The sequence below is a fragment of the Bufo gargarizans genome, chromosome 2 (genome assembly GCF_014858855.1).
Source record: "Bufo gargarizans isolate SCDJY-AF-19 chromosome 2, ASM1485885v1, whole genome shotgun sequence".
Classification (NCBI taxonomy): domain Eukaryota; kingdom Metazoa; phylum Chordata; class Amphibia; order Anura; family Bufonidae; genus Bufo; species Bufo gargarizans.
The window spans coordinates 323,752,750-323,770,275 of record NC_058081.1 but is presented as its reverse complement, the minus strand read 5'-3'; the positions used below and the strand labels follow the sequence as shown (position 1 = coordinate 323,770,275).

Genomic DNA, 17,526 nt, shown 5'->3' with positions numbered 1-17,526 from the left:
GTGTCACACTCCAGTCAGCTAATTAATCCATACCCCCTGAGCAAAGGGGACCTCAAAATTGGAGTTTCATAAGCTGTAAGCCATAATCATCCAAATTATAACAAATAAAGGCTTGAAATATCTCGCTTTGCATGTAATGAGTCTATCTCATATATTAAAGGGGTTGTCCAGGTTCAGAGCTGAACCTGGACATCCCTCCATTTTCACCCCAGCAGCCCCCCTGACATGAGCATCGGAGCAGTTCATGCTCCGATGCTCTCCTTTGCCCTGCGCTAAATCGCGCAGGGCAAAGGCATTTTTCTGAGTTCCGGTGACATACCGGGCTCTCTATGGGGCTGACAGGCAGCCCGGTGACGTCACCGACACTGATGGGCGGGATTTGGCTCTGCCCTAGCCAGTAAAACGGCTAGGGCAGAGCTAATCCTGCCCCTCAGAGCCGGTGACGTCACCGAACACACTGCTGGGCGGAAGTTACCGCCCGGCAGTGTGTTATTGAAAACACAAGAGCCTGTGCCCTGCGCGATCTAGCGCAGGGCACGGGAGCGCATCGGAGCATGAGATGCTCCGATGCCAGGCTCAGGAGGGCTGCCGGGGTGAAAATAAGGGTATGTCCGGGTTCAGCTCTGAACCCGGACAACCCCTTTAAGCATACACAAACATGTTTTTTTAGGTTTTTACCCTGGATGCTGGAACTTTTTCTTCGTTTGTCATATATTAGTTTCAACCTTTTAAGTTGCATTACTGAAATAAATGAACTTTGCACAATATTCGAATTTTTAGAGTTTCACCTGTATTCTGTCTTAATAATAAAGTAGTGCATTTCTTGAAGCTATTGAGAAGGGTGGCTCCTTTTGACTTTTGCCATGGAGTCCCTGTGATTTCTGTCTATGTTATTCTGTCTCCCTCACAGTGACATTGCTAAATTTGAAGAGACTCTTAAGGAGTACAAATTATATGAACATTTCCTTAGCCTGTTGTCTCCATCAGAATGGCGGGAAGCTCAAAATGAGAAAAGAGTAATCAGGGAGGCAGCAAAGAAAACGTACAGAGAAAGAAGATTAGCTTTGCTTTTTCCACCTGTAACAAAAAGTATGTACTTTACTCACCTAAAGTTTAGTTTTAGAACTATAGGGCTGATGTCACACCATTTTTTCTATAACAGTCTATATGGTCAGCACCCTGGATATAGTGTGTAGGTGCTCTGTGGTAAGGTAGCACGCCTGTAAATCTAGAATAGTAAACTACGGCACTCAGGCGTAGCTCGGTCAATATGTGTGCTTTTTATTGGTATTTTCAGCAAAACAAGAGGTACAGTCCACTGAATACACAAAAGACAGAGGGGGTCATTTACTATACTGAAATATGACTAAATTAGGTGTATTTCAGGTGTATTTAGCAACACTCACGCCAGATCTAAAATTGTGGGCGGGGAAGGGGACAGGCTGGTAGGCCCGTCTCATTCATCATTGTACGCCTATTTTAGGCATAGAAAATGGTCTAAATGTAAGACAGCAACAAAGGGCCTTTATTAAGACTGGCGTTTGGTGGCTGGTGTTTTTTGCTGCTTTATTAAGGCAAAAAAAAAAAAGCTAGCTCCAGATGTTGCATGGGAGTCTATGGGAAATATTAAACTCAGGACAAACAGTCTTTATTGTAGTGGCTTTTTTTTTCCACACTCGGGTGCGTTTTTTGGGTCACTGGCCTTTTTTTTTTTAATTGCAGTATGCTCTGGGTGTACCAGATGTTTTTCCATAGACCTCTCTATAGGGGAAATAACCGCCACACTGTGTGACTAAAAAACGACACCAGTACAAAAAAAAAACAAAAAAAATTGAATATGACAGAATTTCCTGGCATTTTTTACAAGCCAAAAAAAGGCTATAAAAGGACTATGTGTGTGGCAGCACCCTAATAGAGCACAAGGAAGGCAGCAGCTTGTCTCAGCAGTGACAAATCAAGCAATCTGACCACCATGCCTTCCAGGGGCATAGCTATAGGGGGTGCAGAGGTAGCAGTCGCTACCGGGCCCAGGAGCCTGAGGGGGGCCCTTGTGCCTCATAAGACACCTGTATTATAGAAAGTGCATGCTGGTCAAGTTATACCTCTGGCTGGAGGAAAGGGGTTAGGTTGAGAATTTGGCATGATGGAGAGGTGCGGTTTCAAATTTTGCCTCAGGCAGCATGAAGGCTATGTGCTTCCCTGCCCATTGCCACAAAGCACTGAGGGATGGGGGGCCCAAGCTGAACTCTTGCACCAGGGCCCATGAGCCCGCCTACAACACGGGATACATATTCCCTACAGTGAGTGGAGAGTAGAATATCCAGATGAGGCCTACAGTTTTCATACGGTAACTCTTTGCTTGATTACATTCCAGACCAACATGCCAGCAAATATAATTCACTGCAATAACTTTCTGTAAACTTTTGTGACTGTATTTTTCTCCCATTGAATTAATGATGCCGTAATTATTTCTATTGCAGGGTCAGATGGAAAGTTAATGAGATTATTGTCTAAAGCCGAAGCTATGAGAGAGCATAGATATCTGCCCTGTCGTATGTCATCTGTCACTGAAAGTAAGAGATCATCAACTAGGTAATACAATATTGTGCAATGGATGTATTCCCTGTTCCTTATATAGCACCAACATATTCCACAGAGCTGTACAGAGATAGCCATCATATCTTCTGTCTCCAGTGGGGCTCAAAAGATAATTTCCATGTCTGAAACACACGCCAGGGTCAACTACTGTCCATTTTACCTTGAGTCTTTTCAAATGTGTGGTAGGCTCTTTCTGAACTGCAGCTGCATCTACAGTAAACATGCTCTTCTGTCTACTAGATGTAAGCCAGCACGTGCAGCGCACACTTTCCCCAACACCTTGGGCTGTCACTGCTTAAAAGGCTTTTCCAAGTCTTTACAACTGATGACCTATCTTCTGGATAGGTTATCAGTATCTGATCGGCAGGGTTCAAAACCCGGGAACCCCGTCGATCAGCTCTTTGAGAGGGCATCGTCACTCATATTGGTGATGCAGCCTTCTCATCTTCTGAGAGTGCATACATACTGTCATCTGATGTCATTTACATTATGTCTTTCACAAATGTGCATATAAATCCATGTTAAATGTAATTGTTCCTGTAATTTGCATAGGTGGCAGCAACACATTGGCAGAGACAGTTTAGTGAATGTAGGCTGGAATGGATTATTCCAGCTTAGCTCCCCCTCTGTGAGAGAAGTAGGCGTTTCCCACATCCTGCAGCATGGGTGGAGAAGGAAGTTAGAGTCAGTGTGCAAGCCACCCCTGTTGGGGAAGGCTGTGTGATAGCGTTCAGGAGTCCCCCTGCATAGGGAAGACAGCAAGGACCTAGTTGAGACTTGGCCATATACACAGTCTGAGCACCTTCAGCTCTGCTGGATGGAACAAAGCAGAAAACTACAGACAAACTTCAGAGTTCCAGGAAGAAAGCATCCCTTGAGAATCCATCTAAGAGATAAGTCCAGAGACATAGGAGAAGCCTATTCCTCCTCAGCTAGTCTGTCCCCACACAGCAGAGGTCACATTTAAAGCAGAAGGGTGTAGGTGGCCCCCCTGGGCAATGCCCTGCCAGGAATCTTCCCTGTAGAGCCTATGGCCAGTCTACCCCTAATGTCAAGAAAACTAGAACATGTGCAGGTAGGTCATGGACGTGTAGAATCACATGATCTTCCATTTCCTGCCATTTCATATATACGTGAGCAGCCTGCTATTCAGAGAGAAGGTATTTCTGAACCACACGATGTGGCTTTCCAGACTGGAAAAACTGGACAGAACTTTTAATGAATATATAGTTAAAAATTATCTACTGTATATTTCTGCCTTCCACACATTTGAAAAGACTCAACATCAGCTGGCTAACCCATTTAAAGTGAATTTGCACCATATTCTAAATAGGTTCTAAATAGGATCAACATTCTGTGCTGCAGTTGTAATTGCTGAAGCTATCCTCTCTGAATATACATATACTGTCATGTAAGAGCTTTTATTCTTGCTTCCTGCAGCTGCCACTAGAGGGAGCTTAGTAGCTGACCGCATACAATTATATACTAAAGATCTGTCATCTGTACTGATATGTTTTAGTACATATTTATATTCTTCATGATATAACACTTCTGGCACATCGTAGAGCTCTGCATTGTACCGTTTTTCTTTTTTTCCTCCTACAAATTTATGAATAAATTAGTAACTGGATGTTACGAGTGGGTTTGTCACTGCACACGCTCACACTGCCCTATCTGTGCTGACAGTATGAGACTGTGTAGGGACACAGGGGGAATAGTAAAATCCAGTTTTTATATTTAATTAACTCACCCTCTGACATCCGTGGTACACATATGGCTGCTGTCGGGTTTTCTGGGTCGCCATGAAATCTTCAAACAGCTGATTGGCACCAATCACATATTGATGACCTATCCTAAGAATAGGTCATCAATAACGAAACCTGGAAAGCCCCTTTATTTATACTGTACAGCAGACATCTGGCAGCAGAGCCCATTATCAGAGAAAACTTCGATAATGGACTTTTAAACCCCTAAAATGCCATGGTCAGTTGCGACCACAATATCTCAGTGGTGGTCGTTTACCAAGAGCACCGAGCCCTGGACTACCAGAAGGTGTGTTTTTTTTACCTCCCATTCATTTTTCATTTATGTTGGACAATAAAACACCCATAGAGTAAAGGCTCATGCTTCCTTCCTGCAAGGAAGACAGAACATTTTTGTTTTAAAGCTATGCCTATTCAGGGGCTTTGGAGCTCTGTATCACAAAAACAGAGCCTCAGACCACTATTAAGAAATATTAAGAAATACATGAGCACAGGAATTAAAATTTTCATTGTAATCTGAATTTAGAACTCCCAGTGAAGCATCTACTGATGAGCGAGAAACGCAAACTGGCAATTCAGACAGTGAAGAGGTAAGCTTGTATGGCCATGCTTAATTCATAATTCCAATCTTCATTTCGTATTTTAAGTGCATTCATGTAAGAAGAATGGAATCTCTAACAGACATTACCCACGCCAATCCTCCTGGTCACTCTTAAAATGTGCCCTGCAGAGTCAGGGGTTGGCTTGGCATCTCAGGGGCACCAAGCAAAGTTTTGTCTGGGAGCCCTAATGAATGACAATTTTTCTGTATAGCAAAATACAATATTTCCCACCTTGTACATAGGCCATGTGATGCCAATACACTAAGCTAGCCTAGTAGATGATGGACAGCCTGCAGTCACATGGAGTGGTATTTCATCATTTGGCTGGGCTTATCTTCTTCACTGTGCTTCTGGTCTGATCTAGGACTGTAAGTGACATCCACTACATGATCTGGACTCTGAGAGTTATCACTGTGTTATCTGTGGTGTTACATAGGACTGCAGGTAACATCTAATATATTATCTTTACTCCGAGAGTTATCACTATGTTATCTGTGGTGTTTCATAGGACTGCAGGTAACATGTACCAGATTAGCTACACTCAGAAAGTTATCACTGTGATATCTGTGGTGTTTCATAGGACTGCAGGTAACACTGACTACATTATCTGTACAGAGAATGATCACTATATTACCTGTGGCGTTACATAGGACTGAAGTTACATGATGCTACATTATCTGTACTCCATTCATGAAGCAATATATCATATTTGTCAGGTTGCTTCATGACCAGAGTGCAGATAATGTTTAATCATGTACCTGTAGTCCTATGTAACACCACAGATAATACAGTGATCATTCTCTGTTTACAGATAATATAGTTGATGTTACCTGCATGATGTAACATCAGAAATAACACAGGGATATAATATTAGGTCGGGCAGCACTACAGCAGACTAGTACTTGTGCATCGTCCCCAGACATAGACCCCATAGGCAGAGTGAACTCAGGGAAGCAGAGCCAAGACATCACACCTGCTGAGTGCTGCTCCTCTCCCGCCTTCTGTCCCAGGCCTCTGTGCACTGCACACACATAACACACATCTCTCTTGACATTGTGACATCATGCACTAATGCACAATCCTGACGGGTAAAGGGACCGCCACTGGGATATTCCAGTCAGTTCACAACTTTAGCTGTGTCCTTAGGACGCAGATACAGTTAAAAATGTTGGCGCTGTCTGACCCCTACAATTGCATGGTTTGAGACTGTGCACAGGTATATCAGTTATGTCATAGGAAATATGAGCATAATGAAAGTATGGACCAGGTAGTATACAAGAGGAGTTATAGGATTAGAATATGTCCCTGGTGCCTTCACTCTTTTCTCAAACTGTGAGCCAAGCCTTACCAGCTAGGTGCCACCTAGTTGTTGGTAAAAAGCAATTATGCAATCACGCCCTATCCTCGGGAACGGGAATCTTTAGTTTAGCAACACAATTGACTACAAATTCAGATCTTTGTAAAATCACATCTTCAAAGTAAGAGCTTTATCTTCAAAGTAAGATCAGTAGTACAGTAGTAGTTCATCCATAACCTATCCATTTCAGACTCTTTACTGAGTCCGTGTTCACATATGCTTCTCTATACATGCATGAACTACACTCACCTAAAGAATTATTAGGAACACCATACTAATACGGTGTTGGACCCCCTTTTGCCTTCAGAACTGCCTTAATTCTACAAGGCATTGATTCAACAAGGTGCTGATAGCATTCTTTAGAAATGTTGGCCCATATTGATAGCATAGCATCTTGCAGTTGATGGAGATTTGAGGGATGCACATCCAGGGCACGAAGCTCCCGTTCCACCACATCCCAACGATGCTCTATTGGGTTGAGATCTGGTGACTGTGGGGGCCATTTTAGTACAGTGAACTCATTGTCATGTTCAAGAAACCAATTTGAAATGATTCGAGCTTTGTGACATAGTGCATTATCCTGCTGGAAGTAGCCATCAGAGGATGGGTACATGGTGGTCATGAAGGGATGGACATGGTCAGAAACAATGCTCAGGTAGCCCGTGGCATGTGTGACCCTGCTCGTCATCTCACTTGTAGTGGTGGCATAGTGTAATTACAACTGCTCATCCTATTCAAATTAATGCATAAGCCCTTTATCCCCTTTGCACATTTGGACGTAACTGTACGTCCAAATTGCAAGTAATTTACTGCATTTGGACTTGCAGTCATATCCAAACTGCTTACCGGGGCTGTGACACTATAAAGCAGGGATACTCAAACTGCGGCCCTCCAGCTGTTTGAGTATCCCTGCAAAACTACAACTCCCACAATGCCCTGCTGTAGGCTGATAGCTGTAAGCTGTTCGGGCCTGCTGGGAGCTGTAGTTTTGCAACAGCTGGAGGGCCGTAGGTTGAGCATGCCTGCTATAAAGTGTCACAGCCCCGGAGTCTCTCTGCAGACCAACCAATCAGAGCGCTTTAGTGTGAAAATGCAGGTTTGAGGCTGTGATCTCCAGCATGGAGAAATCGGGTAAGACCCCCCAATGTGCCCCCAGTAATTTAGTGGCTCCCATAATGCCCCCATATGCAGCCGGCCTCAGTGTGATGGCAGTGGCTCAGGAACCAGGTACCGAATGCCTAACAAGGGCGACCGGGCTGCCATGTACCTAAGGCCTCATGCACACAACCGTTTTTTTTTTGCAGTCCGCAAAAACGGGTTCCGTAGTTCCGTGTCCATTTTTTCTTCCGTGGGTCTTCCTTGATTTTTAGAGGATCCACGGACATCAAGGAAAAAGTCGTTTTGGTGTCCGCCTGGCCGTGCGGAGCCAAACGGATCCGTCCTGACTTACAATGCAAGTTAATAGGGACGGATCCGTTTGACATTGACACAATACGGTGCAATTGCAAACGGATCCGTCCCTATTATACCATCGGATCGGAGTTTTCTCCAATCTAATGGTATATTTTAACTTGAAGCGTCCCCATCACCATGGGAATGCCTCTATGTTAGAATATACCATCGGATTTGAGTTAGATCATGGAAACTCAGATCCGACAGTATATTCTAACACATAGGCATTCCCATAGTGCCGCACCTGAGGGGTTAATTGTGCGTATCATAGCCCCCTGTAAGAGATCAGGGGCTGCCAGGCAGCAGGGGGCAGACCCCCCTCCCCAGTTTTAATTTCATTTGTGGCCAGTGCGCCCCCCCCGGCCCCCGCTCCCTCCCTCTACTGTATTAATTTCATTGGTGGCCAGTGTGCGGGGCCCCCCCCCCCCATCATTGGTGGCAGTGGAGAGTTCCGATCGGAGTCCCAGTTTAATCGCTGGGGTCCGATCGGTAACCATGGCAACCAGGACGCTGCTGCAGTCCTGGTTGCCATGGTTACTTAGCAATATTAGAAGCATCATACTTAACTGCTGCGCTGTCTGTGACCAGCCGGGAGCTCCTCCTACTGGTAAGTGACAGGTCTGTGCGGTGCATTGCTTAATGATCTGTCACTTACCAGTAGGAGGAGCGCCCGGCTGGTCACAGACAGCGCAGCAGTTAAGTATGATGCTTCTAATATTGCTAAGTAACCATGGCAACCAGGACTGCAGTAGAGTCCTGGTTGCCATGGTTCTGATCGGAGCCCCAGCGATTAAACTGGGACTCCGATCGGAACTCTCCGCTGCCACCAATGATGATTGGAGGGGGGGGAGGCCACACACTGGCCACCAATGAAATTAATACAATAGAGGGGGGGCGGGGGGCCGCACTGGCCACCAATGAAATTAAAACTGGGGAGGGAGGGGGGGTCTGCCCGCTGCTGCCTGGCAGCCCCTGATCTCTTACAGGGGGCTATGATACGCTCAATTAACCCCTCAGGTGCCGCACCTGAGGGGTTAATTGTGCGGATCACAGCCCCCTATAAGAGATCGGGTGCTGCCAGGCAGCAGGGGCAGTCATGTCCACAGTTCGTAGTATATTCTAACTTGAAGTGTCCCCATCACCATGGGAACACCTCTATGTTAGAATATACTGTCGGATATGAGTTTTCACAAAGTGAAAACTTAGATCTAAAAAGCTTTTATCCAGACGGATCTTCGGATTAGGCAAAAAATGTTACCGGTAACTATACTTGATTCTAGGAAATACAGAATATGTTATGAATGTAATCATCCTTTATCTCTACACAGGAGCCTGAACTATATTTCACTGATCCCCAACAGCTACTTCAGATTTTTGCAGATCTGGAAGAACAAAATGCTATTTTTATGAAAAAGGCTCAAGAATTAGATGAAGCTATGCAGGAAATCAAAGCAAGAAAGACCACCAGTCAGGAAAGAATGTGAGCGTTTCAATTTTGTCATTAGGGATAACATTTCATATGATAATTTCAATCGTCTACTGACATTTTTGGGCACTGTTCACATCTGTGTTGTGGGTTCTGCTTGAGACTTTTTTGCCTGGTTACAAAAGGATTTCACGGTCAAGAGAGATTGTTTGTTTGGGTGGAGGGTTTTGATCACCATCTAATGGAAGTAAGTGGGTGTCTCTCATACGTTTTTTTCCTGGTGTTTTTGAGAGCTTTTGGTGAGCTTTTTTTGCAGCATGTTTAGGTAAATAATGCCAGGTCTTGATGTTGCATGGAAGTCTATGGGAAATAGTAAGTACTGGGCAAACAGACCTTTTTTCACCCTTGATGTGCGTTTTGGGGTTTATTTCAAACCACAGTATGCTCTAGGTCGGATGTTTTTTTACAAAAATAGTCTACTGGCATTGCAACTAGGATTGCCACCTAGCCAGGAAACCACTGGCCTAGGCGATATTACCAGCAGGAGGTCGGTGCAATGTTTAATTTTTACCAGCACACAGAAGTGCCAGTAGTTTTTAGTAGCCAAGTTATTCAATCCTTTCAACAAATCCATTTTTTTTCAAGATGGAACAGAACAAAAATAAAGCCAACAGAGATGTGAACTCAGCCTAACCAATCCCACCCATCATCCAGAGCAAACTTGCTCTCTTAGGCCTCATACACACGTCTGTATGTATTTTGCGGTCCACAAAAAATACGGATGCATTCCGTATTTTGCGGAACAGAACAGCTGGCCTCTAATAGAACAGTTCTATACTTGTCCGTAATGCGGACAATAATGGGACATGTTCTGCTTATAGGGGAAGGGTAATACGGACACACGGAAACGGAATGCACACGGAGTAACTTCAGTTTTTATTTGCGGACCGTATACAGTCCGCAAAAAAAACAGAACAGACACGGTAGGAAAATTCGTTTGTGTGCATGAGGCCTTAGTGTTACATATTTGGGGATTTTTTTCCCCAGAGTAGGAGTGAAAAGATTTGCACTTTCCCATCTAATCACCCTCTGGGCCATTTTATTGATGCCACGACCCAGACATTTACCAGCGTCAGGATCACAGTGCCAAATTAGTTGCACCAAACACACAATGTCAATAAAGTTTCCATTTTTCATTATCCATACTGGATCTTCAAAATGTGGACTACTTGCAGCCACTCTTAAAGAAGCACTCCCATCATTTGGTATTTTTTTTCACTAAACCTAGATATCTCTACAATTATGTCAAAACAGTTCTTACTGTTGCTACACGTCTACTTTCCTTGCTGCAATCTTGCCTACAAGTCTAAGAATACTGCTGTCCTAAGGGGGATATAGTGGATGACCATGTGATTTCAAAAGGACCTTGCAGCTTAGTGATTCTAAGCATTCTGTGTTGTGTGGAGAGGTGGGGGCTGTAATGGGAGGAATGAAGAGCTGCTGAGGGGTGGAGATACAGCAGACAATCTTTCTTCAGGCTGGGTTCACACTTGAGCGTTGCGCAAACGCGCGTTTTTATGCGCGTTTTTTTAATAGTAAACGCGCGTTTGACGCGCGTTTGTGTGATTCACTACAGTGTCCTATGGCCACAAACGCCCCAAAAGTCGCTCATGTACTTTTTGGAGCGTCGGGCGTTTTACAGCGCGATCGTACGCGCTGTAAAACGCCCAAGTGTGAACCATTCCCATAGGGAATCATTGGTTTCTCCTTGTTGAGCGTTTTACAGCGCGTAGGAACGCGCTGTAAAACGCTCAGGTGTGAACCCAGCCTCAGACTCTGCTTGTAGTTTCCATCTGCACAGGAAGGAGAGAAACTGCCTTTCTGGGGAAGACCTAAGTAGAAGGACAGAATGCTTAGTACTATCTAAATCACATGATGCAGTAACTGAAAATGAGGATGTGAATTTCTGTATAGACTAAGCATCTAGAAATGTAACTTTATTAGTAATGGAGGTTTAATATTTATTTCAAATGCAAGTCTGACAAAAAAACAACAACATAGGAGTGGTTCTTTAAAGTATGACTAGATGGCAAGACTGCCTGCCTGCAGCCATTGCCCTCCCGCTGCGGCCATGGCCACATTATTTTATGGCAAATTTGTGTGGTCATTTGCAGTGGCGTAGCTAGAAATGACTGGGCCCCACAGCAAATTTTTGAATGGGGCCCCCCTCCCCCAGTAATTTTTCCGCAACCCCTTCCTTTCATGCCGCCCCCATTCCTGTGGCTAGTAAAGATCACTCTCTCAGACCAGGCCTGGCAGCTGTTCCATCCATCTATACTGCCACTGTATATAATTTCACTGTGTAATACTGTTGAGGGGGCCCTGACAAAATTTTGTATTCCTCCTTCTCCTGGATGGGCCCCCTTCTAGGTCAGGGCCCCAAAGCAGCCGCTTCCCCTGCTTCCCCTATAGTTACGCCCCTGGTCATTTGCTAATGTGGGTGGCCGTGGTTTAGCCACATTTGGGTCAGCTGTACATCTGTGAGATGTAATGTAGATGGTAACAATTCTTTGAATGTCTCAATGAGGAGCTAATTTAGCATATCCTAAATATTAATTACATAGAACATTAAGAAGTCAGATACAGTAGTTTTTATTCTTATTCTTGATTGTGTGACTTACAGGAACAAGAAAATAAAAGCTCTAAATGAACAGAAGAACATGCTTTCAGAGGCCTTAGTCAAAGAACAAGAACAGATTGCAGAACTTGAGCTGAAAACTAAGATGTTTACTTTTGAGAATGTGACATTAGAAGATCAGGTACAGTAATTTTTTTTAAAAATAAATAAAAAATTATGCCAACTAGATCAGCATGGTGAAAAACCAGTGTAGTTGATCTGTTCCAGTAAACATGACAAATCTAAAAATGGTTGCCCAGCATTCGGAAATTAAAATAATAACGGCTTTATTCACATAACAGATTCAAATCACTGCAGTGGTATACAATAGCTGAGTCTAGGCTTTTCGATTGGATGACAATCTTACTCATGACATAGATCCAATGGAGCTAATATAGCTTAAAATCTGTTAGGCAAATCAATGTAGCCTGAAGATATAAAAGAAACTTATAGGACATATTTCATATTTCTTCACTGAAAACTATTTTCGTACAAGTGGTGCTTTTGTATACTGCTGTACATTCAGTCACTATTAGTGAAGTCCGTGCTGTGGACCGCAAATTGCGGTCCGCAATGCACGGACACTGTCAGTGGGGCAGGCGCATGGGGATCGCAGACCCATTCACTTGAGCAAGTTCTGTCTTTTTGTGGTGCGGAAGCATGGAACGGAACCACAGAAAGCACTCCGTAGTGCTCCGTTCCGTATCTCCGGATTTGCGGACCCGTTGCAATGTATGGGTCCGCATCAGTGATGCGGAATCGCCACGGGACGGTGCCCGTGTACTGCGGATCGGCAAATGCGGTCCGCAATACCGCAATCGGGATCAAACGTTCGTGTGAACGTGCCCTAAGAGCTCATGCACACAAATGTTTTTTGTCCCTTCAATGGGGCTGTAAAAGCATCCATATGTCCGTTCCATGGCATCCGCAAAAATATAGAACATGTCCTATTCTTGTGTGCATTACGGACAAAGATAGGTCTGTCCTATTATGACACGGACGTTCAGTTCCACAAAATGTGAACGTACACAGCTGGTATCCAGGCAACGCTTGTGTGCATGAATACATTTACAGAAAAGACACATTATTTTCTACACTTGCTTAGTGTATATTTCATAGACTATACCTAGAATTTAAGATTAAGGATAGGTTCACATATGCGTTTCAAGGGCTTCTGTCATCAGGAACATCGTTATTAAACTGTCTGACTTTACACATGTGCTAATGTCAGATGAGGCTAACAGTCTTTGTCCCTTTTTTCTAGGTGCCACTGTTTTCGAATGAACTTTTATTTTATGCAAATGAGCCTCTAGGAGTGATGGGGGTGTTGCCACTACACCTAGAGGCTCTGTTTTGCCTCCTCTGGCCGCACCCTCATGTTGATTGACAGGGCCAGGCAATGTTGACATCATCCTGCCTGGATGATGAGGGCATGGCCAGAGGAAGAACAGAGTATCTAGGAGTAGTGGCAACATCCCCATTGCGCTGGCCAGATCCTTGATGGATTCCTTTTTGTCAATAAGGTCCAGAGATGAATAGTACTACACTTTGCCATCGCCTTTTTTAATCCACTCCTGGCTTTCAAAAACCTGAATTTGTGGCAGCACTCTTAGGGTTTCCTCACATGTGGCAGATTTTGTTGAAAAAATTTCTGCAACTGAAAATCAGTTCCATTAATCTAAATGGGGTCGTTTTGGCAGCAAGCACATGGTTTTCTGCAACAAAATCTGCCATGTGTGAAGGCACCCTTAGTTGTGCTGGTTAACTCACATCCAATAGAAGAAAGCTGTTTGTATCGTGGGAAAACTCCTTCAGAGCTGAACTTGGACATACCCTTATTTTCACCCAGGCAGCCCCCCTGAGGCTAGCACCGGAGCATCCCATGCTCCGATGCGCTCCCTTGCCCTGTGCTAGATCGCGCAGGGCAAGGGCTCTTTTGTTTATCATAACATACTGCCGGGCGGAGACTGCCTCAAGGTCCTGATCTTTTCTGACTGGAAAAGAGCAGGCCGGAGTACCTCGGGAACCGGAGGCGCCCGGATTGTTCCTGGCCAACACTTTCCAGGTGTGGTCCCCCATACTGGAAAGAAGGGACGGTCCCAAAAAAAGAGCGTGTGTAATAGTAGGGGGATACGGAAGGACGCCACCACTCAATGTGACACGTGCCCCGGGCCTCTGCATCATCCAGGCCTCTGCATTGACGGTTGCTTCAGGGAGTACCACACTTCCATGGAGTACTAAATTTATAATCCCCTTCCCCCATTTTAATTTATTTGTCCACAGTAAAAATGTTAGTGTAAAAAAAGGAGATTTTGAATATTCTCCTCCACTTTGCAGCTATTCCTGTTAAACACTTAAAGGGTTAACAAACTTTCTGAATGTCATTTTGAATACTTTGAGGGGTGCAGTTTTCATAATGGGGTCATTTATGAGGGATTTCTAACATAAAGACCCTCAAATTCACTTCAAAACTGAACTGGTTCCTGAAAAAAAAATCTGATTTGGAAATTTTCATGAAAAATGTTCAAATTGCAGCTCAACTTTGAAGCATCTTCAAAAAGTAAAAACATGTCAACTTTATGATGCCAACATAAAGTAGACATATTGAATATGCGAAATCAATATATAATTTATTTGGCATGTCCATTTTTCTTACAAGCAGAGAGTTTCAAAATTAGAAAAATGCAAAATTTTTCATGAAATTTTGGAATTTTTCACAAAGAAATGAGGTAAGTATCGGCGAAAATTTACCACTAACATAAATTAGAATATGTCACGAAAAAATAATCTCGGAATCAGTATGATAGGTAAAAGCATCCCAGAGTTATTAATGCATAAAGTGACACTGGTCAGATTTGCAAAAAAATGGCCTGGTCCTCAAGGTGAAAATGAGCCCAGTCCTTAAGGGGTTAAAGGGGTTGTGTCACTTCAGCTAGTGGAATTTATTATGTAGAGAATGTTAATACAAGGCACTTACTAATGCCACTTACTTATTATCCATATTTCTTCCTTCGCTGGCATGATTCATTTTCCCATCACATTATGGACCTCTCATTTCCATAGTTAAGACCACCATCAGCTGTGGCTGTGCTTGCAGACTATAGGAAAAAGTGTCGGCCTCTCTGGTGCTTTTTCCTATAGCGCACAAGCACAGCCACCGCTGCTGGATTGCAGGGTGGTCGTAACCATGGAAATGAGCAGTGTAGATTTTCGCTGCAGAACAAAAAGTATAATTCATGTGAGAGGGGTTTAGAAAGCACAATTTCCTTGATGGGAAAAAAATCTGTGGGTTTCAGAGTGTGCTGCAGAAAAATTTGATTACACTTGCCGGTAATCATTTTTTTTTTTAGCCTATGACAGCACCCCTGGAGAGACTGCCTCCTCCTCTTCAGGACAGGAAGACAGGAACCAGAACTGCTTTAACCACTTACCGCTACGCTAACGCCGAAAGGCGTCATCTCTGCGGCGCTCCCAGGCTACGCTAACGCCGATTGGCGTCATCTCGCGTGAGCCGAGATTTCCTGTGAACGCGCGCACACAGGAGCGCACGCTCACAGGAACGCGTAGTGCACAAGTTCATTTGCAGCCTGCCGGCCGCGATCATTGGCTGGCAGGCTGTAGATTTTTGAATCGTCCAATGAAATGGTTATGTCAGACGCTATTTTGAAAATAGCGTCTGATATAACTGCTGCCTGGTCCTCTGGTGGTCCCTTTCGCTTGGATCGACCACCAGAGGACACAGGCAGCTCAGTAAGTAGCACCAAACACCACACTACACATTAGATATTACCCTGTCATTTATTAACCCCTTATTTAGCACCTGATCACCCATATTAGACTCCCTGATCACCCTGATCACCCCCTTGTCCACCCCCCTGTCATTGATCACTCCCCCTGTAAGGGTCCCTCATCCCTGCCAGGTAGTTAGCTACTTGCTAGGTAGTTTAGCGCCCACCGCACCGCTGTCACCGATTAGTCGCTGATTAGCGTCATCGCTGTCGCTAATCAGCACTAGTACTATATAGTATCTGTAAGTGATCAATACTGATCGCAATCAGATCTATATAAGTACATTAGGGTCACCTTAGGTTCTACAAAAAACGCAGTGTTCGCCCGATCAGGCCTGATCTTGTGCGCACACTTGCGTTCAGTCCGCCCCGCCGCAGTGACAGAATTTTTTTTTTCTGATCACTGCAAAAACACAGTAAAATCGCTGCGCCGCTATAAAGATCACTTTTGAGCTTTTTGGATCTTTATTAGCGATCGCAGCTTTACTTTGCAAGCACTCCTTTTTACTAGGTAGGTTTGCTCTTTTTCCTGGGTAGTCTCAGAGGAATACCCCCTAAATTTAGTGAACCCAAAATGTCAAACAAGGGGTATTCAGCTGAAGAGGCCTACAGGATTCTGGCCGTGATGGATGAAAGTGATGGGGACGCCACATCCGCTGAATCCAGTGGTTCAGAATATGAACCTGTAGACAGCGGTGGCACTCTAACTGCTAGTGAGGATGACGAGGTAGAGGTCTCTGCTATGGCCAGACGTACCCGATCCCATGTAAGAGTTCTGCCTACCCTGCATGATGATCCTCATTTGCAGCAGAGTGGTGCTAGCGCTGATCTTGTTTATGGTGTGACATACACCAGCAGAGCAGCACATCCTGGACCTTCTACCAGCACTGCCGTATTCCCTGGTGAAGTGGCGAGCACCAGAAGGGCAGTTCCAGCTGGTACGGTGGCACGTGCAATAACTCCCCTGTCGCAGCCACCGCGTTCACAGGCCCGTAGAACCCTTAGTCTCCCAGAGGTGCTGGCAAATCCTAATTGGCAATCCCCTGCTTCCGCCGCACCCGTATTGCCCCCTTTCACCGCCCATTCTGGAGTTCGTGTGGAGACGGCTCATTTAGGATCGGCCCTTCAGTTTTTTGAGCTGTTCTTCACCGCGGATCTCTATGACCTAGTTGTGGCAGAAACCAACCGCTACGCCACACAGTTTATTACCGCCAATCCGGAAAGCTACTATGCCCAGCCTTTCCGGTGGAAACCAGTCACCGTTTCCGAGTTTAAATTTTTTTGGGGCCTTCTCCTCAGCATGGGTCTAACTAAAAAAAATGTATTGCGGTCATATTGGTCTAAAGACCCAATACATTTCATGCCCATGTTCTCTGCTGCAATGTCTAGGGCACGTTTTGAGGCCATCATGTGCTTTATGCATTTTACGGACAATAGCACCTGTCATCCAAGAGGCCACCCTGCTTATGACCGGCTCCATAAAATTCGGCCCCTCATAGACCATTTGTCATCCAGATTTGCAGATGCGTATACCCCTAATCAAAACATCTGCATAGACGAGTCCCTAGTACATTTTACCGGGTGCCTTGGCATAAAACAGTACATCCCCAGCAAGCGCGCCCGGTATGGGGTCAAACTGTATAAGCTCTGTGAAAGGGCCACAGGCTATACATATCGTTTTAGGGTCTATGAGGGAAAAGACTCAAAACTGGAGCCGGTCGGATGTCCTGACTACCTGGGGAGCAGTGGCAAGATTGTCTGGGACTTGGTGTCACCCTTACTCCACAAGGGGTACCACTTATACGTGGACAATTTTTACTCTAGCGTGGCCCTCTTTCGGCACTTACATCTAGTCGGAATTCA

At 44.7% G+C, this 17,526-nt stretch overlaps 1 protein-coding gene across 1 annotated transcript in view; it reads left to right on the top strand.

The window, feature by feature from the left end:
* The window catches only part of CCDC38 (coiled-coil domain containing 38), a 52,301-nt gene that overhangs the window by 14,232 nt on the left and 20,543 nt on the right, over positions 1-17,526 (top strand). Inside the window, exons 6-10 of the mRNA XM_044277221.1 lie at positions 911-1,089; positions 2,481-2,592; positions 4,888-4,951; positions 9,101-9,252; positions 11,882-12,017. Of these exons, the coding sequence (XP_044133156.1) occupies positions 911-1,089; positions 2,481-2,592; positions 4,888-4,951; positions 9,101-9,252; positions 11,882-12,017 (643 nt within the window). The remainder of the gene's footprint in view (positions 1-910; positions 1,090-2,480; positions 2,593-4,887; positions 4,952-9,100; positions 9,253-11,881; positions 12,018-17,526) is intronic.